This window comes from Pavona decussata, unplaced genomic scaffold (assembly GCF_977016875.1).
Source record: "Pavona decussata unplaced genomic scaffold, jaPavDecu1.1 SCAFFOLD_137, whole genome shotgun sequence".
Lineage (NCBI taxonomy): Eukaryota > Metazoa > Cnidaria > Anthozoa > Scleractinia > Agariciidae > Pavona > Pavona decussata.
The window spans coordinates 1,895,858-1,917,908 of record NW_028145550.1 but is presented as its reverse complement, the minus strand read 5'-3'; the positions used below and the strand labels follow the sequence as shown (position 1 = coordinate 1,917,908).

General features: G+C 37.3%; 2 protein-coding genes across 2 annotated transcripts in view; both read left to right on the top strand.

The window, feature by feature from the left end:
- LOC146467275 (uncharacterized) overlaps positions 1 to 22,051 on the top strand; it is a 118,761-nt gene that overhangs the window by 29,443 nt on the left and 67,267 nt on the right. The gene's annotated exons all lie outside the window — the stretch shown is intronic.
- Positions 3,152 to 5,050, top strand: LOC146467279 (uncharacterized). The gene is made up of 4 exons (XM_085125968.1): positions 3,152 to 3,290; positions 3,472 to 3,563; positions 4,216 to 4,282; positions 4,481 to 5,050. The coding sequence occupies exons 2-4, from the start codon at positions 3,510 to 3,512 to the stop codon at positions 4,822 to 4,824; spliced, it is 465 nt and encodes a 154-aa protein (XP_084982094.1). The 5' UTR covers positions 3,152 to 3,290; positions 3,472 to 3,509; the 3' UTR covers positions 4,825 to 5,050.

The following is a 22,051-nucleotide window of genomic DNA, read 5'->3' as shown; positions in this document are numbered from 1 at the left end:
ATGGCAAGGGGAAAGCAAAATCATATCGTTAAGTCGGGATATCGTTGTAAACGAATTCCGGATTTTTAAATAATTTTTGCCGGGACACAGAATGTTGATCGTTAAATCGGGAATATGGTTAGATCGACGATCGCAAAATCGGGGTTCTACTGTACAAAGCTATTTCACGTTTATAAGGGACCGTTCATTTTTTATGAGCATGGGGAGGGGGGGGGGGGAGGGGGAGGGCTGGTGGGATTTGGTTAATTGCCACTACGAAACTGTATGACCTTCCCCTAGCATGCAATTTTTTTCCACATGGCCCCCCCCCAAGCAGTAACTATTTTTTTCTGATGACCCCCCCCTTTCCCCTCGCGCCCAACCAGAAACAAATCATACTCGTAACTTTAACAAAACGCTTATGTACTGTTTATATCAAAGATAAACGTAATTGTTACCGTGATTTCTTTACAGTACTATTAAAAAGTTACCGTTCTCTGCTTAGGTAAAGATTTCTCTTGTTTAAAAAAACGTTTTATAGATAGCAACACGTTTACGGCAACGGCAAACCCTAAATTTCCATCTAGATTCTCAAAGGAACTATAAAAATTAATCAAGCTAATGGTTAACGTGAAATTACTCCCCTTCGAGTAGAAACAATTAATACACCTACGGACACACAGATATCAGGCGCGTAGGTAAGGGTTAGATAGGGGTGTTCGTTGAGCCCCAAATGTTGCTGAGCGCCGGAGGCGCTCTTACTAGGGGGGTCCGGGGGCATGCTCCCTCGGAAATTTTTGAAAATCTAGGTTCCCAGAAACCTCATTTCCTGCATTTTGAGACCCATTTTAGGCAAATCACAAATTTGTTTTACAGCAGCTTTTTGAGCTATATACATCATTTCTACGGCACAATTGTTTCAACTTAAACAAGAAAGTTCAATGTACATTCCGCGCCCTGTCGAGTTCTGATAGCTATTCGATCTGCTGATAGTCATACACCAAGCTGGTAAACTGCATCATTCTCGGGTGTAGGCCTTCGAACAAATTGACTATCTCGTCAAGATTGACAGGCATATCATATTTGATATGCATTAGAACCAGGGCGGACATTCTACTCTCTCGCATGGTACACCTCATGTAGTTGTTCAACCCCCTCATTGTGTTTTTTCTTCCGCCATTACTGATCTTTAAAGGGGGTTCGTTTGAACCCCTCGAACCCCCCCTCCTACGCGCCTGGGTATTAAAGTACTGCTATTAAAAATGACAGTTACAAGCTTTTTTGAAGATTGCCTACGGCTCAGATTTACCGTCAACTGAAGTCACCAACAACAGTTCTATTATTAAAACTAATCTGGATGTTCATACTAGGCATACTACTGAGTCTACTGATACTCCTGGGTTCAAATAATTTACTGATCAACAGTCTTTATAAAAGTGAGTACTATTAAACAGAACATTAAACAATCTATTGATATAGTTCTGAGTACAACCACTTTGTAGAAAACTACTCCCCCACGGATTATTCAATAGTGAGACTGTTACGTTTTTATATTAATTTGAACTTGTACAAACATAGTTGTCTACTTCAGTTTTATATATTCATTATTGCTTTTCCATGCAACAGATATGCTTCATTGCCTCAGTTGTTGTTAAAATAAAATGCAGATTTCGACCTTAGTATGTAAAACAAAAGTGGTCAGAAAAATCGCATTAAATAAAATTGATATAGTATTCAATTTCTTCATCTGTTTCTGTGTTGAGCCACTTTCAATTTCCCCTAGTAGCCAATTATTGCTGGTGACCCCCCCTCTTTCACTTAATTTCTTTTGGTTGCCCCCTCCCCCCCTTTAGTGCCATTTTTTTTCTCGTGGCCCCCCCCTAAATCCCACCAGCCCCCCCCATGCACATAAAAAATGAACGGTCCCTAAATCGCATATATTAGCACTGAAAATTGGAGCACTTTCCTGTCACATGTTTGGCGCCTACAAGTTTTCCAAACCGCTTAAAAAATTGTTAAAATATTAAATCTTCATGCTTAAAACGCCATTTACAATTGATAAATTATTCCGACACTTTTTAACAAGCTATTTTCAAGTAATTGTGAACAATCTTGATGAGAAATAGTGGCAATACACTATTTACATTCCTTTGAATTTCCATTGCAAACAGCTTCATTTACAGTTTCACATCACTCAGCTGAAAATTGTAGCACTTTCCTACAAGCTTTCCGAACCGCGTAAGAAAATTTGTTAAACGATTTACCCTGTATTTTCATGTAACTGATTTGTTTGATCAAAGAAACTGACTGTCAACCAACTCTTTTTCGAAAAAGTAATTTTCAGTAATGATCGATGGAGAACTTTAAAATTCTGCCGTTTTAATTTAACTAGCGCTAAATTCGCAATGGTTTTATTCCGTGTCGCAAACTTGTTATTTTCATTGAACGAACAAGAAAAACATTTACTAAATAATACCATAAATTTTCAATCTATTCTCGGCTTACTGAGAGGAATAGTGATTATAAATTAGTAACAAGAAACAAGTTAACAGCTGTCTCCGTTCCCCTGTCGGAGAATGACAGACATATGCTGATTTCGAAGTCACAACTGATGAGGTGATCAATATAATTAATTGTTAAGTTAATCGAGATTATCACCCTTTTACATAACAAGTTACCATAATTTATCTTCACAGGCAATGAAAAGTCACGTACACTGGCTCGAAAACAATGTTGTAACATTCTTTGGGTCATGCAGCTGTTAAAAGACAGTTTAGGGGGTGTTCAATTTGGCTAACAATCATATCTAAACATTGTCTGCTGCTGATGGAATAAGAAGGCTTGCGTCCCAGACTAGAAAACTATTTACTTACTTAAAAAAACCCACTTATAAACAGATTTGGAGATCCACTGCGGCCTTAGTTAGACTCTGTTTAAATAACAGGCCCTTTGAGTTTTTAACGGTTCGAATTCGATTATATAGGAAAACCGCTTTTCGTCGAAGAGATCCTGAAGTAAAACAATTCAAAGTGGGTGTGTTTTCAGTTATTTGAATAGCTGTTTGGGTTGGAAAACAATATTGAATTCAAACATGCCAAAGACTGTCGTTTTTAATTAGTAAAAAATAGCACAGCTTAAATTACACCACGTGGCAAATTTCTAATCTTCGTGTAATGTTTGTGGATCGCACTTTCCTCGCACATGATTGGTCCTTTCAGGTTGTACCGACAGCGTAAATATCCGTTTTCAGTGGGTTTTCTTGTACCTGTATTTTCCGAGGAAAAAGGACTGCCAGCCATTTGTTTTAAAAGGTAAGGTAATCAGTTTTAGTGATAAGGGAGAACTTTAATGATCACGAGGAGTTATTTTAAAGGTTAAACCTGAACAAAATGCGCTCAACAAATAACGGATTTGATGATTACTGTATTATGCTGTATCGGAACTGTACATGAATAGAAGTCTAATATTTATGTCATCATAATCTCTTCGTAGGAGCTTCGTCCATTGCGTTTGTTAACTGATCACAAATCATGTTGCGACAAGCTGCTCTGCTTTTCTTACTTCTGACTGGGATGACAAACGCAGTAAGTATCTTTAACATATCACTACGTAGTCTCTGACCCTAAAATCTGTGCAAGTGTTTAACGATAAGTTCAAAGAAGGCCTCTTTTAATGAAATAAATTCAGGATAGATTGCCATTGAAGTAGAGTTTGGACGTGTGCTGTTTGTTGTGCACTGAACTCACACCTTATACACAGCGCGTATGATTTATTAGCAAAAGGTTTTGTTCCTTTGACAATACTTATTCATGGTAGAACGATCCCCAGTTTCAAAATGAGAATTCAAGGAAATGACCCAAAGTAATCACTTCTCGTGTTAAATGGTAAGTCTTTGATCAAACAGCCGGGAGAATTCAGTGACACAACGTTAAGATCTAATTGGTTTTAACTGTTCATATTATTCACAGATATTCTGAACTTTGAAACCAAGAAATCGTTATGTACCTGGGTTATCAGTTTCGTTTGGAGAGTTGGCCTCTTCTGGTCGGATCCACCCTTGAGAGCGAAAAGCCAGTGAGGAAACTATTCGCGCCGATGTTTCCAATTACTAACCCTAAAATTGATAATCTGAATTTTCTCATTTTCGCAGAAGACAGTTTTGCCAGAAACCTCTCTCTTCGAATATCACAGCCTGTTTCCAGGTCCACTGTGCATAATTTGTTTTCCTCTCTTTAGAGAAAAGTACTAGTTGGACAGCTGGAAGGGACAACGCCGGGAAAGCAAATTGTTCCGGCCAAGACAGGTAAACGATTGGATTAAGCACGAACAGCTAATGATTTGTTTGAGTGCAATATCTGTTCGGCTTGGAAATTCGGATTAAATTGCGAAGAAAAATTAGAGTTTTCTTTAGCGAAAGGACTCCTGTAACTTTGGCAAACATAAAGCTAATCTCTAACGCATGATTTACCGTCTCAACGTTCTTTTTGTTTTCTTTCTTCAGCAATCACTGGTTTCCGGGAGGGACCAACATTCCGAGGGTTCACAACTGAAAATGATCAAATCAAAGTAACGAAGAAAGGGTTTTATTATATTTACGCCCAAGTATTTTTTGAAGCCTACCACGATGGACCTTCGGGCCACAACCGCGTAGCCCTTACTGTCAACGGAGCAACCTTCGCCCTTTTGCAGACAGGATACGGCAGTGGAGGCGGCGACTATGGCAGTTTATACACTGGTGGAGTGATCAGTCTGAAGCCGGGTGATACCATCGGCTTGAAGACTGTCACTGAGAGTAAGCTTTGGGTGTACACCAAACACACCTTTTTTGGAGCTTACAAGATTTAATAAGCTCTAAGATTAGATAAGCACGAAATTCATGCAAAGTTTTACTGCAATAGGAAGCTTTCAGTAATGGTGCAATGATTTGTAATAACTAAAGGGTACGAATCTGTCATATTATGAGGTTCATATTAAAATAAAATACTCTTATTGTGTTCAGCATGCACAGAACCTTGTTGAAGTCTATTTTCTTCTCTAAATTAAACGGTTAGCATGTTAGTTGCCACAGGACAAAAACTGCAATAGCATGTAGGTTTATTGTCTTTAACAATCTATTTTTCAGCAATTTCAGGAGAGAATTTGTGGTCAAACATATCAATAAATTATTCACGTTTTCAAAAGCTATCTCTGTTCCTTTGTCCGAAAGAATGATAGACAGATATGTCAGACTCCGTCGTATCATACTCTGAGGGGATGAATACAATTCATTGTTACAATAATGGAGTTTTTTCAGCTTCCTTTTGTATCATTGATTAGGTACTCTAGTTAACTTTCACGGGAAATACAGAGTCAGATATAGCACAAGCGAACCATTTTGTTCAGTGTCATGCCTGAATTGTAAGTGGCATGGGTGTCTTTAATATTATTCAAACTGACAGTCAAACTTGTCGGAGACTTGTTATCAGAAATAGTAGCAATTTATTACAAACAGCTTCATTTAAGTTTTCTTATCACTCAGTGGAACATCGATTTCATATCGTTAAGTCGGGATATCGTTGTAAACAAACTCCGGATTTATAAATAACTTTTGCCGGGACACAGAATGTTGATCTTTAAATCGGGAATATGGTTAGATCGACGATCGTAAAATCGGGGTTCCAGTGCACACAGCTATTTCACGTTTATAAATCCGCATATATTAGCACTGAAAATTGGAGCACTTTCCTGTCACATGTTTGGCGCACACAAGTTTTCCGAACCGCTGAAAAAAATATTTAGAATATTATTCCCTGCGTTTCTGTTCACCAATTTCGTTTTTATGAAAAGCTAATTTTTAGTGACGATGGAGAATTTTAAACTTATTCAGACTGACCATCGAACTTACCAAAGCTGGGCTTTGTTAGGGACCGTTCATTTTTTATGAGCATGGGGGGCCTGGTGGGATTTGGTTAATTGCCACTACGAAACTGTATGACCCCCCCCCCCCCCTAGCATGCAATTTTTTTCCACAAGGCCCTCCCCCCCCAAGCAGAAACTATTTTTTTCTGATGACCTCCCTTCCTCCCGCCCAACCAGAAACAAATCATACTCCTAACTTTAGCAAAACGCTTATGTACTGTTTATATCAAAGATAAACGTTATTGTTACTGTGATTTCTTTACAGTACTATTAAAAAGTTACCGTGCTCTGCTTAGGTAAAGATCTCTCTTGTTTAATAGAGAAACGTTTTATAGATAGCAACACGTTTACGGCAACGGCAAACCCTAAATTTCTATTTAGATTCTTAAAGGAACTATAAAAATTAATCAAGCAAATGTTTAAAGTGAAATTACTCCCCTTCGAGTAGCAACATATAATAGACATACAGATCTGACTAACAAAATTTGGATCGAAGCATACCAATCAACGATTAGGAGTCATATTAAACAGAAAAAAAACAGCGGACGCACATATATCAGGCGCGTAGGTAAGGGTTAGATAGGGGTGTTTGTTGAGCGTTGGAGGCGCTCTTACTAGGGGGGTCCGGGGGCATGCTCCCGCGGAAATTTTTGAAAATCTAGTTTCCCAGAAACCTCATTTCCTCCATTTTGAGACCCATTTTAGGCAAATCACAAATTTGTTTTACAGCAGCTTTTTAAGCTATATACATCATTTTTTCGGCATAATTGTCTCAACTTAAACAAGAAAGTTCAATGTACATTCCGCGCCCTGTCAAGTTCTGATAGCTATTCGATCTGCTGATAGTCATACACCAAGCTGGTAAACTGCATCATTCTCGGGTGTAGGCCTTCAAACAAATTGACTATCTCGTCAAGATTGACAGGCATATCATATTTGATATGCATTAGAACCAGGGCGGACATTCTACTCTCTCGCATGGTACACCTCATGTAGTTGTTCAACCTCCTTATTGTGCTTTTTCTTCCGCCATTATTGATCTTCGAAGGGGGTTCGTTCGAACCCCTCGAACCCCTCCTCCTACACGCCTGGATATTAAAGTACTGCTATTAAAAATGACAGTTACAAGCTTTTCTGAAGATGGCCTACGGCTCAGATTTACCGTCAACTGAAGTCACCAACAACAGTTCTATTATTAAAAACTAATCTGGATGTTCACACTAGACATACTACTGAGTCTACTGATACTCCTGGGTTCAAATAATTTACTGATCAACAGTCTTTATAAAAGGGAGTACTATTAAACAGAACATTAAACAACCTATTGATATAGTTCTGAGTACAACCACTTAATAGAAAACTACTCCCCACGGATGATTCAATTCAATTCAATAGTGAGACTGTTACGTTTTTATATTAATTTGAACTTGTACAAACATAGGTTTCTACTTCAGTTTATATTCATTATTGCTTTTCCAATAGATATGCTTCATTTCCTCAGTTGTTGTAATATGAAATGCAGATTTCGACCTCAGTATGTAAAACAAATTAAAAGTGGTTAGGAAAATCGTATTAAATAAAATTGAAATAATATTCAATTTCTTCATCTGTTTCTGTGTTGAGCCACTTTCAATTTCCCCTACTAGCCAATTATTGCCGGTGACCCCCCCTCTTTCACTAATTTTTTTTTGGTAGCCCCCCCCCCTTTAGTGACAGTTTTTTTCTCGTGGCCCCCCCCCCCCCCCTAAACCCACCAGCCCCCCCATGCTCATAAAAAATGAACGGTCCCTTAATTAGGACGAATCAGTGACGAATTGGTGCAATTTAATTCTCCATGCGGCAGATTTCTCATCTTCATGCTTAAAACACCATTTACAATTGACAAATTATTCCGACACTTTTTAACAAGCTATTTTCAAGTAATTTTGAGCAATCGTGATGAGAAATAGTAGTAATACACTATATAAACATTCCTTTGAATTTAAATTGCAAACAGCTTTATTTATATTTTCTCATTACTCAGCTGAAAATTGTAGTACTTTCCTACAAGCTTTCCGAACCGCGTAAGAAAATTTCTTAAACGATTTACCCTGTAGTTTCATGTAACTGATTTGTTCGGTGGAAGAAACTGACTGTCAACCAATTCTTTTTACGAAAAAGTAATTTTCAGTAATGATCGATGGAGAACTTTAAAATTCTGCCGTTTTATTTTAATTAGCACTAAACTCGCAATGGTTTTATTCCGTGTCGCAAACTTGTTATTTTCATTGAAACAACAAGAAAAAAAATTTACTAAATAATACCATAAATTTTCAATCTATTCTCGGCTTACTGAGAGGAATAGTGATTATAAATTAGTAATAATATAAATAGTCAACAGCGGTCTCCGTTCCCCTGTCGGAGAATGACAGACATATGCTGATTTCAAAATCACACTAAGATGATCAATATAATTAATTGTTATGTTAATCGAAATTATCACTTCCTTTTACATAGCAAGTTACCCTAATTTATCTTCACATCCAATGAAAAGTCACGTACACTGGCTCGAAAACAGTGTTGTAACATTCTGTGGGTCATGCAGCTGTTAAAAGACAGTTTAGACGGTTTTCAATTTTGCTAACAATCATATCTAAACATTGTCTGCTGCTGATGGTAATAAGAAGGCTTGCGTCCCACACTAGAAAACTATTTACCTACTTAAAAAAACCCGCTTATAAACAGATTTGGAGATCCACTGCGGCCTTAGTTAGACTCTGTTTAAATAACAGGCCCTTTGAGTTTTTAACGGTTCGAATTCGATTATATAGGAAAACCGCGTTTCGTCGAAGAGATCCTGAAGTAAAACAATTCAAAGCGGGTGTGTTTTCAGTTATTTGAATAGCTGTTTGGGTTGGAAAACAATATTGAATTCAAACATGCCAGAGACTGTCGTTTTTAATTAGTAAAAATTAGCACAGCTTAAATTACACCACGTGGCAAATTTCTTATCTTCGTGTAATGTTTGTGGATCGCACTTTCCTCGCACATGATTGGTCCTTTCAGGTTGTACTGACAGCGTAAATATCCATTTTCAGTGCGTTTTCTCGTACCTGTATTTTCCGAGGAAAAAGGACTGCCAGCCATTTGTTTTAAAAGGTAAGGTAATCAGTTTTAGTGATAAGGGAAAACTTTAATGATCAAGAGCAGTTATTTCAAAGGTTAAACCTGAACAAAATGCGCTCAACAAATAACGGATTTGATGATTACTGTATTATGCTGTATCGGAACTGTACATGAATAGAATTCTTATATTTATGTCATCATAATCTCTTCGTAGGAGCTTCGACCAGTTCGTTTGTTAACTGACCACAAATCATGTTGCGACAAGCTGCTCTGCTTTTCTTACTTCTGACTGGGATTACAAACGCAGAGTAGTTAAGTAGTTTCTGACGCCGAAAACTGTGCAAGTGTTTAATGATAAGTTCAAAGAAGGCCTCTTTTAATGAAATAAAATCAGGATAGATTGCCATTGAAGTAGTGTTTCGACGTGTGCTGTTTGTTCTGCACTGAACTCACACCTTATACACAGCGCGTATGATTTATTAGCAAAAAGTTTCGTTCCTTTGACAATACTTATTCACGGTAGAACGATCCCTAGTTTAAAAATGAGAATTCAAGGAAATGACCCAAAGTAGTCACTTCTCGTGTTAAATGGTGAAACGTTGATCGAACAGGAAGCGAATTCAGTGACACAACGTTAAGATCTATTTGGTTACATCTGTTGATATTATTCACAGATATTCTGAACTTTGAAACCAAGAAATCCTTATTTACCTGGGTTATCAGTTTCGGTTGGAAAGTTGGCCTCTTCTGGTCGGATCCACCCTTGAGAGCGAAAAGCCAGTGAGGAAACTATTCGCGCCGATGTTTCCAGTTACTAACTCTAAAATTGATAATCTGAATTTCCCATTTTTGCAGAAAACAGTTTTGCCAGAAACCTCTCTCTTCGGATATCACAGACTGTTTCCGGGTCCACTGTATACATAACTATTTTTTTTCCTTCTTTCTAGAAACATTTGGGACAGCTGGAAGGGACAGCTATGACTGCGCAAATTTTTGCGGCCAATACAGGTAAACGATTGGAGAAAGCTAGGAACAGCTGATGATTCGTTTGAGGACAATATCTGTTCGGCTTGGAAATTCGAATTAACTGATTATGAATAAAAACTAGCGTTTTCTTTAGCGAAAGGACACCTCAAACTTTGGCAAACATAAAGCAAATCTCTAACCAGCACGATTTACCGTCGCAACGTTATTTTTTGTTTTCTTTCTTCAGCAATCACTGGTTTTCCAGGAGGGACCAACATTCGAAGGGTTCAGAACTGAAAATGATCAAATCAAAGTAACGAAGGAAGGGGCTTATTATATTTACGCCCAAGTATTTTTTGAAACCTACCCCGATGGACCTTTGTACCACAACCGCGTAGCCCTTACTGTCAACGGAGTATCCTTCGCTCTTTTGCAGACGGGCCTCGACAATCGAGGCGACTATGGCAGTTTATACACTGGTGGAGTGATCAGGCTGCAGGCGGGCGATACCATTGGCTTGATGACCGTCAAAAAAAGCAGGCTGTGGGTGTCCGCCAAACACATCTTTTTTTGAGCTTACAAGATTTAATAACATCTAAGATTGCATAAGCACGAAATTCATACAAAGTTTAACTGCAATAGCTAGCTTTCAGTAATGATGCAATGAGTTGTAATAACTTCTTAAATGAAGCTGTTAACGAATCTGTAATATTATGAGGTTCATGTTAAAATAAAATGCTCTTATTGTGTTCAGCGTGCACAGAACCTTGTTGAAGTCTATTTTCCTCTCAAAATTAAATGGTTAGCATGTTAGTTGCCACAGTACAAAAACTGCAATAACATGTAGGTTTATTGCAATACAAATCTTTAGCTTTCTTTTGGTATTTTAAACCAACGAATAAACTTCAAAGAGTGCGGTTTTTTCCCCCAGCCCATTTTATTTAGCCAAGTATCTTTCAATGGAGTGATTCCTTTTGAGGTCAAAAGCTGTTTATAAAACATTTGCCATAGTCGCCTTTTAGTTGTAGCAATGTCAGTGGGGGAAAAATATCGATGTATATATTATCTGATACCAAATGCGTTTAGGATCTCATATATGTAAGGTATAGCTTTGAATAAATTTACCATCTAAAAGATATCGTTGTGTTTAGCTTTCATTCGTCATTTGCCATGCTCTACGGACAGCGACTATCAAGGAAGATCAAACTGCTTTGACGTTTTTCACGTTTAGCGACAATTGACTTGGCCATTCTAATCCTAACCAACACCCCTTTCATAGAATACCGTTTTTAAAGAAATACCTTCAAAAAAATGCTGTAAACAGTCCTCATGGAGACCCTTCTTTGTGAGCCATTAAAGATTTCCCAGTTTCCGCGTGACAAAAAATTTATTACGTTGACACTCCCGGCTCAAATTGCCCACCCCGCCCATGCAAAGATCATGCTACCCGGGCACGGAAAGATTCGAATGCCTGGGGAGGGGAGGGAGGAGGGGTGATCAAGGTTCGACCTGATCTTAGAATTGATCCTACTTTAATGCGGAAAGCGCGTTGCAAATTAATAGGCCATTTCCGAGTTGCTGTGAACCTCACTATGAGAGCGAGGCTAAGTGCAAAACTTTTCATACGAAAATTAGTTTTGTTTGCATATGAATGAAAACTAATTTTCATAACAAAAACTTTGAACTTAGCCTCTCTTTCATAATGAGGTTCACAACAAATAACAGCATTCTTCTATATCGCCTCTTTTCGAAGTAAATCGAGGGCTGAAAAATTAACTTCAGTGTTATGTATTCTGACCTATTCTAACCCATTCCGTAACCTTTTCTCCACTAACTAACAAGTTCATACCTACAACACGGGATTATTATGCCAGAAACTATCGTTCATATTACTACAGAACAAACATCAAGCAATTTACACACCCTCCACCAAATTTTCCTGTAAAAATACTTTATTTTCAAAGAATCAAACTAAACATGCCCATTTATAATATGCTTTATATTTAGTTTACCTACCGAATTGTACGAGCCAGGAAGCCTAATGATTATATTTATAGTTTCTCTTAGGTTTTCTAGCCACTTTTAACATTAAACCCGATCCACCTTACTTTTAAATATAGTCTTTGTTTAAATTTATATTTCAGTATGGCAACGCCCGGAATAACCTCTAATTTTTAATGCACACTCTTGAAGGTTTTATCCGTGGCTTTTAAAACTAATAAAATTACAGGCCTACTCTGGGACCCAAAGTCGCCTAAAGTCGCCCAAAGTCGCCTAAAATCGCCTTAAGGTTTCGTTCAAAAGTTACATAACATTTTCAAAACTGCGAGAAAACCATGCGGAGTGAACGCACGGAAATGGCTTTCAAGGAAAGAATTTTTAGAATTATCGAATTCCCCGACAAATTTTTTTTGTTTATATATTTTTCTAGCATCTGGCCAAATCCTACTGAAATCGACCAAATCGTTGTTGAGTTGTAACTCTTGAAAGTGTCGTCTGCAAGCAAAAATTAAAATTTGAAAAAAAATTCTCGCTACACAAACAAGTACCGCCCCGTAACGCCTTTATAGTTTTGCACATACTCGCGTTCCAGAGTAATCAACGCCTTCACCATTTTGTTGGATATCTGCGGTGTTTGTTGTACGCGCACGTCGATTTTGTAATCTGCAATGATTATGGGAAAAACAAAATGGGGACTGAAGCCGACCTTATCAAGCAAAGGTGTTGGGCCGAAGCAGAAGTGGCTGAGGAGGGTAAAATTATCAGCGCTACGGAATTATCGGAAAACCACCGTAACCGCATGTATTGTCTCAGTCAAAACGAAAATTCTTGCTGCTCTTCAGTCGAAAAGCCGGCGAATAAATCTATTCGAGGGAAATATTGTTGAGAACAGCGAAGTTTCGAAATATCTTATCGAAAGCTCTTGAATGAACGTCCCAAATTGTTAATGCTGCAAATAGGAAACAACAAGTATCCGTTTGACGCTTGAAAGAAAACGTTTAAACGGAACCGTTTAAAAAAGCTGACTCCGTTTAACGCTTTGGAAATTATCGTAATACAGTAAGTCTTTGTGAAAACGCTACAAGCAAAAGCGGCGGCTTTCCCTTTACTAGTTATCTTATAGTGACGAGCGACGTGAGAAAAGATCAAGACATAGTACATGATTCTTAGCGTTATTTTTCAATTGCTTTTTTGTTTTTTTTCCGCTTGCCGAGACTTGTAAGTTTTACGCACCCGAACACAAGTGATCTGATAACGTTCAGCCGCAAATAAAAAAAGGAAGCTCATGAAGCGCGATTCACGGACTGGCGAATTGAAATATTAACAAGCGCGTCTCCAAATATTCTCTTCGCTGGAAGATTTTAAGACCTTTACCTACTTTAAAGTGTAGCTTAAAGCTTCTGTCTTCTTTTATGTCAGTGTCGTACTCGAACAAACGCAAGTTCTTCCACTAAATACAGGATATTCGAAGTGCGAGATCGTGAGGGGTTCAAGACTGTTGAAAGACCGTTCGCGCAAATATCGCAACGGGTGGTTACACCGGCAGCAATATGCTGTCAATCAAAGTAAAATTTAACTTCCGGTGGAAATCGCTTACGTCCCAATTTCTCGGCAAATACTCACTCTTTTTCTAAAATTCTTTTTTTGTTTGTAAGAACTTACTGGGAAGTTTATTTTTATCTAAAAAAGTTTTCTCTCTGAAGGAACACGGTAACTTTAACGTAGTAAGAGTATCTCTGTTTTGTTTTTCTTCTTCCCCCCGTGTAGGGCAGTTCTCTCAGATCCTACCACGTTTAAGTTGGGGAGAAATGATTAAAACAAAAAACCGAATAAATCAGAAGCACCACAGTAGGCCAGGGAAAAAAATCGCCAAATGTTAACCCTGCCAAAAACCAGGTTTAAAATCTTTTAAATCCTTGTTAGCCCATCCCTTTTATTCCTCATTTTACTATCATCCGACCGGCTACATTTGGCGCGGGACATTTCACAGCAGCATCAGCAGCTGAAAGTCACACAGTCGCCCAATTCAACATGAAAATAACTTTTTGACGACGTTAAGTTCCCAACACCACTTTTATTTTTCAGCTGACTGAACATTCATCTCAACTAAGTTACTTTTACTATGTATTGACCGAATATAAAGCTCTTAGAAACGTCTTTAATTGATTAGCTGGTACATCGGTAGAAACCAATCATCTACTTTAACGTAGTCACTCTACTTTTAACTTTTCATAGTCCTACATACCAGTCAGGTTCACAGCTAAATGGTTAGCATTGAACTGACCACTTCAACCTAAAATTGGCATCTTACAAACGAAAGCGGGCTTCACTTCCCAGTCGCAGGGGCTGTCATTCCACCCTCCTCCTGAAGTGCCCATATGGCCACAATCCTCACGCCCTTCAGTGTCGTTGGGTTCTCCGATCCATACACCCCAATGTTTTGGTATTCCTCTCGTCTTCGTTACCAGGTTAAAAATAAACTGGTTTTCATTGGCAGATCTGATGATGGCGATGTCTCCCCGCCTTTCCTTACATTTTTCCCGAGCATCGCTCATTCTTTGAGTTCGGGTGTTGAGAAAACGTGGAGAGAGAGAGAGAGAGAGAGAGAGAGAGAGAGAGAGAGAGAGAGAGAGAGAGAGAGAGAGAGAGAGAGAGAGAGAGAGAGAGAGAGAGAGAGAGAGAGAGAGAGAGAGAGAGAGAGAGAGAGAGAGTTATTAGCCAGAATTGAAATAACACTGGTACGGAAACCTAGCTTGTTAACTAGAGATTCCAATTATTGTTATTATTCCCACCAATAAGGATTAACTATTGCAAAAAGATGTAAAATTCGAACGATTCGGTGTCATCATGATCTTTAAAGAAGGTTCCTTTCCACGATAGCTTAACCCTATAGTCATCTACTTTGTTGGTGGTGTTTTTAACTTGCGAAAATCGTGCAGAATTGTTTCATGATACTAAAGCAAAGTCGGAACCAAACTTGGGTACTGAAATAGAAAACCACGCGATAATAAAAGACATCAGGGTAAGATTCTTTTAAATTAACGTTAACCACCACGTGACCCTTTAACCAACCCTCTGCCTCCATCATCAGTGGCATAAAAATAAGGCAAATAATGAACACTGTTTCTTTGATAGCCATCCCTGATTCTGCTAAAAAAATAAAAACACAAAACATATCTTCAATTACTAACATGAGGAAGATTGTGAATACATCATGATAAAAAATGTGTTCGAAAATGGGGAAGGTCTGAAAGAAGCCGTTCTCATCGAGAACGTTTGTCCATCACAGACAATGACATAATTAAGGTGTTTGTTTTTGAACTCATGCGCGCTGGACATTTTAAAATGACGATAAATTAAATTTGGTATAAATGGAAAAATCACAAAGGTTGTGACAGGCTCGTAATTTGGGGTGCGCAATTTATGTGAGTTTTAGAGAAATTGAGATTGAGTAATATTTAAAGATATCTGTTCCTAGGAATTAACGTCTGAATTAACATTGTTCTCGGTCGGTCCCTAGAAGAGCTTGCTAAAACCACGACGTGATAGCTCGCTAGCTTTTCTCGTTTTTTTCAAAAATAAAAACGTAAGGACTGGAAACGAGTCTGCTCTCGAGCGGCAACTTCTCAATTGATGGTTTGCATGTGACGTCATGGCGGCCATGTTGGTGGACAGGAACAATAACATCTTTCTCCTCTCGGAGTTAACTTCCATTTTTATGCAAACTATGCGAGCAAATTTTCTTCTCTTTTGTCCACCAACATGGTGGCAATGCATATTACCCATAGGCCACTTTCATAATGGAGTCATTTTACTACAACTACCAGAAATGATTTCGTTTCCTTTTCGAATTCAAATTTTGTAATCCTTGTGTACAGCAAAGAACAATAGCTCGTATTAACACGAGAAAACAAAACCCAGAACGATTCTGGTAGTAAAATGACGCCATATTGAAAATGTCCTATTGGTATAATATTGATAACACTTAGTAAAAAGAATCGTTTTCTCCTAAATTTCGTTTATTTTTAATCACAGTCTGTTTCTTATAATTCATCTATAGCTTCCTAGATGGTACTTTACCTTTTTTATGTGAAATGGATACTATTCTTAGTCGTGGTTTGCTCCTGTTAGCAGTAAACGAATATTCATTCATGAAATGACAATTTCGGTCATGATATTGCTTCATGACTTGTATGAAGATGTCATAATAGTTCTTAATTTTGATGGTGCATTTTTTTTTTATTTCAATAGCTATTATATGTGATAGGGTTATAGAAAATAACGTGCGATAAAAGTCTGGTTTTTCAATCTTTCAGTGATCATAAATGTCTGGCACGCTCTCCGCGCTTTTTTCAGTTAATCGTTTCTGTCATGGCTGCGAAACACCAAGGACATCACCAGACAGTTGCCAGTGCTATGGAGGATTAATGACGAAGTACTTTAGGTTAAAACTAGTGATTTAATTTTGGAAAAAAGTGACGGCTTTTATATCATCCACAAAATTAGAAACGGACAGGTCCGTTTCAAAGCAATAGCCTGATCCCTTTTACAACGCTCCGTAAGAGACGAGCTTTCCATAAAATGTTTTACGCTGCGGTTTTTAGTAATATAAAATTGTGAATAGTCCAAGTGCGCTGGAAGAATAGAGCGCAAACAACTCGTTATTTCATTTTTTGGTTTGCTTATGTTATTTAATTGCCCCTGAAAATTAAAAAAAAAAATAGAAAGGCATTTGCAGAATATAAATTCACTCGGAGAAATTATAGCATCCAAGCGGAACGGTTCAAGAAACAAAATGAAAGCAAACCTTTTTCAATTATCGAGTTTCAACCTTTTGGCAACTGAAGAGCTCCTTTTCTGAGTCAGAAACTGTAAATTTAAACAAAGAACAACGCTAAGCATTGCCAACTCCTACACGATATTTTTGTTTCGTGACATGAAAGGTAAAACTTCTCAATTGTTCAACTTACCAAGTTTTGTTTTCTGAAAGAGACTGTCCTTACAGCCTGAGGCTATTGTCAAGAATGCTTGGCCTCGATAAGTACAGCAGGTCTCAAGAGACCAATGTTAAAATAATTTCCTTATCACATATACATATTTATTATGAACACGCAGTTGGCGATCTTTGGCAAATTAAAGCAGCTGACAAAATTCTGGAAAATAATTAGAATTTTCAAAAATGTAAGAAGATATGAACAATTAATACCAAGTGTCACTCTTTTAAAGATGAATCACGGTAAGCGCTAGTGAAGATAGGCGGAAAGATAGACTGTACGCTTGTGGAAATGAATTGGTCCGTTTTTTTTTTTAACAAAATTGGTGGAGTTAGCACTAAAATCAATTCAAATTCTTTTTTTTTCTGTACACTAAAAGAACGATACTCATCATAAAAAAATTGTAACTCATTATTGGCTCAATTGGGCAAATAGAGCTACTGTAGTTTAAGTCATAGGAAAGAAACCAAAATTTAAAACCTAAGCAGACCGATTTGTTTCTTAGTCAATGTGAAATAATATAGCAGATCAAATAAGCTTGAGTATCCTCTGGGCAAAGAATTATTATTACCCATTTAAGCGGTTGCGTGGAATCACTTGAGTTAATTAAAATTATTCGAATCAGTTCATTTTAAAACTAGGATTGATTACAGCTTAGCTTGAGACTTTTCTTTCTCCCAGAATATGGCAAGAATTGTTTATGCGTTTGACAAATATGTTTTGAAAGCTGATTTATTACCGGTCTCAAAGGATAAACGGTTTCGTGCAAAAACTCATGTTTTGTCAACCTATATTTTGCCAGGAAAATACTAAACAATCTTTAAACACTGGCTTTTGACTCTTTTTTGGGTGCAAAATGAGTCAGAAATTAACAAAATACCTAATCCGAATTTCGAAATGTTAGGTTTCATGTGGCACAATAAGATCCAAATAACCGAAACACCGTAAGAACTGAAATGACCAGAAGGCAGAACATCTCAAAGACCCCTTGCCCTCCCCTCTTCCCTCCCATCCCCTCCCTTCCTTAATATTTAGTCCTTGTTGGCGAACAATCCAAAAGGACCGAAATGGTGTTCACGGTTTGTGGAGTGGCACACAAACAACTGAAATCTCGTTATTGATCAATAACCCTGAACTTTGCCTATTTGTGTTAGCCAGACAACTCATGTATGGTCACTTGAGCGATTCCAAAGCGATCATCTTCACATTAAAAAGTATTGCTTGACCATCCATAGCATGGAATGGATACGCATCACGAATTACTCGAAATCTATACAACACTATGCGATAGCGTCCCCTGCCTTTCTTCTGAATCCTGCAATCGTTCTCAAACATCTCACATAGACCATCCCGTTAAATAAATGAAAAACCAATAGGAGAGTTGATGAACTGATTTGTAGTTGTTCGCTTTAATGTAAAACATATAGTGGACATGAACAGTGGGGTAGGAGCTCGTAGACATTAGCGGTACAAATGACAGCAAAGTCGACTCAGCTTTTAAGATTTTTTCGCTTCATGTATTAACAAGATTCGAAACATTTTCAAGTCCATCGCATTCCATGGTCTTGAGACATTAAATATTCTCTATTCGGATAGGTTTTTCTCATCTTATTAATTAATTAACTTTTCATGATCATAAATAAAGGCGCGCATTTATATTTAGGTTTTAGAATGTTTATTTGGGGAAATTGTTTTACATAGGGCTAACATCACTATTTCAACTTTCAGGAAGTGTTTTTATTTTATTTTTTTGTTGATTTCCTGAATAAAATATTATGTTATTTTATGTTATGATAATTGTTTATTATTCCACACACTCATAACACTTATTCAACATATTGATAAGAAAACACAGGTTTATAGCAGAAGAACTGGAGGCGATCTTTATTTGTCAAAAAAAGAAACTTGTAACATTTTCCCCGCGGACCAGCATGACTGAAAGCGGCAGCCTTGGTCAAGTTTGAAATCGAGAGCGTTTTGCATCAAGTTAAAAATTGAGTACTCGTTTACTGGTGCGCCAATCACTCTGGCAAAACTTTCCACAAATTTCTGGCCTTAAAAGGTTAAGCTAAAAGCAAACAATATTTTGAAGCTGCGAAGGATTTGTTGTGTCAGGCAGGCCGAGCTGAACAGACTGGAAAAGCTTTTCAACGATGACTCGGGTGAGTGTTTCTTTGTTTACTACGCAAGCAATTTCACGATCTTCCCTCGGTGTTTTGACAAACGCATCCTGTTCCCTTGTTCCTTGAAAGAACTCTGGAGCTGTTAAGATACTAAATGTTTTTTCAGGCGGTTCTAATGCTTCTTAGAGTAATTGCTTTGTACTCCGTCTATCTTCTTGTCTGAATAAACATCGTTCTCGATCAATCTCTAGAAGAGCTTGCTAAAATCACGACGAGATAGCTCGCTAGCTTTTCTCGTTTTTTTCAATAATAAAAACGTAAGGACTGGAAATGAGTCTGCTCTCGAGCGGAAACTGCTTATATTGGTATCATTTTGATAACAGTTAGTAAAAAAATCGTTTTCTCCTTAAATTACGTTTATTTTGAATCACATTCTGTTTCTTATAATTCATCTATAGCTCTCTAGATAGTACTTTAACTTTTATAAGAAATGGATATTTTTTTTAGTCGTGGTTTGGTCCTGTTACCAGTAAACGAAGATTTTTCAAAATAATCGTTCGTGAAATGACAATTTTGTTCATGATATTGCTTCACTTTTTGTATGGATATATCATGATAGTTCTTAATTTTAATTTGATAGTGTATTTTTTTATTTCGATGATAGCTATAATATGTGATAGAGTTATAGAAAATAACGTGCGATAAGAGCCTGGTATTTCAATCTTTCAGTGATCATGAATTTTTGTCACGCTCTCCGCGCTTTTTCCAGTTAATCGGTTTTGTCATGGCGGCGCAACACCAAGGACATCACCTAAACAGTTGCCGGTGCTATGGACGCTAAATGACAAAATACTTAAGGTTAAGATTGGTGATTTAATTTTGGAAAAAAGTAACGTCTTTTATATCATTCACAAAATTAGAAACGGACAGGTCCGTTTTCATGCAATAGCGTGATCTCTTTTACCTCGCTTCGTAAGAGACGAACTTTCCATGAAATGGTAACTGCGGTTTTGGTAATATAATAGTCCAAGTGCTCTAGAAGAATAGAGCACAAACAACTCGTTATTTCATCGTTTGCTTTCCTCTTTATTTTTTGGTTTACTTATGTTATTTAATTGCCCCTGAAAATCAAAAAATGGAAAGGTATTCGCAGGATATAAATTCACTCGGAGAAATTATAGCATCCAAGCGGAACGGTTCAAGAAACAACATGAAGGCAAAACTTTTCTAATCATCAAGTTTAACCTTTCGGCAACTGAAGAGCTCCTTTTCTGACTCAGAAACTGTAAATTTAAAGAAAGATTAACGCTAAGCGTTTCCAATACTCTTACATGATATTTTTCATTCGTAACATGAAAGGTAAAACTTCTCAATTGTTCAACTTACCAAGTTTTGTTTTCCGAAAGAGACTGTCCTTACAATCTGAGGCTATTGTCAAGAATCCTTGGCCTCGATAAAGTACAACAGGTCTCAAGAGACCAACTTTTTATAATAATCTCCTTATACATATAAATATTTATTGTGGATACAGAGTTACTAATTTTTGAAAGATTCAGCAGCTGAAACAATGCTGAAAAAGAAAATTAGAGTTTTCAAAAATTGTAAGAATTTATGAATAATGAATACCGAGTATCACTCTTCAGATGAATGGTAAGCGCTAGAGAAGGCATGGAAGATTCAGTTGAAAAGATTGACTGATGTGTAAATGAATTTGTTGCATCTAAAAAAAGTGGGGGGAGTTGAAACTAAAATCAATTCAAAATAAATTGGACTAGTTTTAGTGACCAAAGAAAGTCTTGATTTGCAAGTTATGTTGCAAATTAACGAAATATTACAAAATCATTGTAAGGTTTATGTGATGGAAAGGAAAGCGAAATTTATAATTTCCAGCGAAGCAATTTCCTTCTTAGTCCAAGTGAAGTAGCATAGCAGATCATGTAAGTTTGTTTCACCCTTCAAACAAAGTATATTACCCGATAAAACGGCCGCGTGGGATCAGTCCAATAAGTTCATTTTAAAACTAGGATTGATTACAACAGTTGTAAGCTTGAGAGTTTTCTTTCGATCGCCCAGAATATGGCAAGAATTGTTGATGCGTTTGGCTCATTTGTTTTGAAAGCTGATTTATTAACAGTCTCAAAAGGTAAACGGTTTGTTTAATCAGTTGTGTCCACAAGTGACAAAATCGTCACGATTTTAAAGATTTACGTGCTAACTGAAATTCATCTTTTTTAACCTATATTTTGCCAGATAAATGCTGGAAATTTTAAAAACTGTGTCTTTGGTTATTATTATTATTATTATTATTATTATTATTATTATTATTATTGAGTCAATAACAAGCCAGAATTTAAAAAGAAAAAAAAAATGCCCGATTCACATTAAATGTCAGGTTTCATGCATAATGAAATCCAAATAACCGAAACACCGTAAGAACTGAAATGACCGGAAGGCAGAACACCGCAAAGACCTCTTGCTCTCCCCTCTCCCCTCTCCATGCATGCATGCATAGCTAATTATTCGCAATGCGGTTGGTTTTATATTACATATCAATAGACTTTTTAAACACAGTCTGAACGATTTGAAATTCACTAAACCAATTGGTAAAATTATTCCATTTTTTGTGCCCCCGATATTGCAGCGAGAATTTCCACATAAATTGCCCTGCTGTAATCAGTAGGTAAATTAAAGGCTGATCGCGTATCATAACTGTGTACACTTTCGTTCATAATAAACTAATTTTTGAAACACAATCATGTAATGAATCATTAAAGCCAGAATACGTAAAAAGTGCTATTAAGTAGGGTTTACTTCATATATCTTTAGGAGTTGTTTTCTTCTTTCCCGCAAGTCGAATAGGAAGCACATCAAATCTGTAAACGAAGCGCCGTAAGCACTATCTAAGTCGAAAACGAATCTCATCCACGATGCCTTTTATTCCTTTTTAAGCGAGCACTCGAAACCTTTATGTAGCCTCGGTTAATA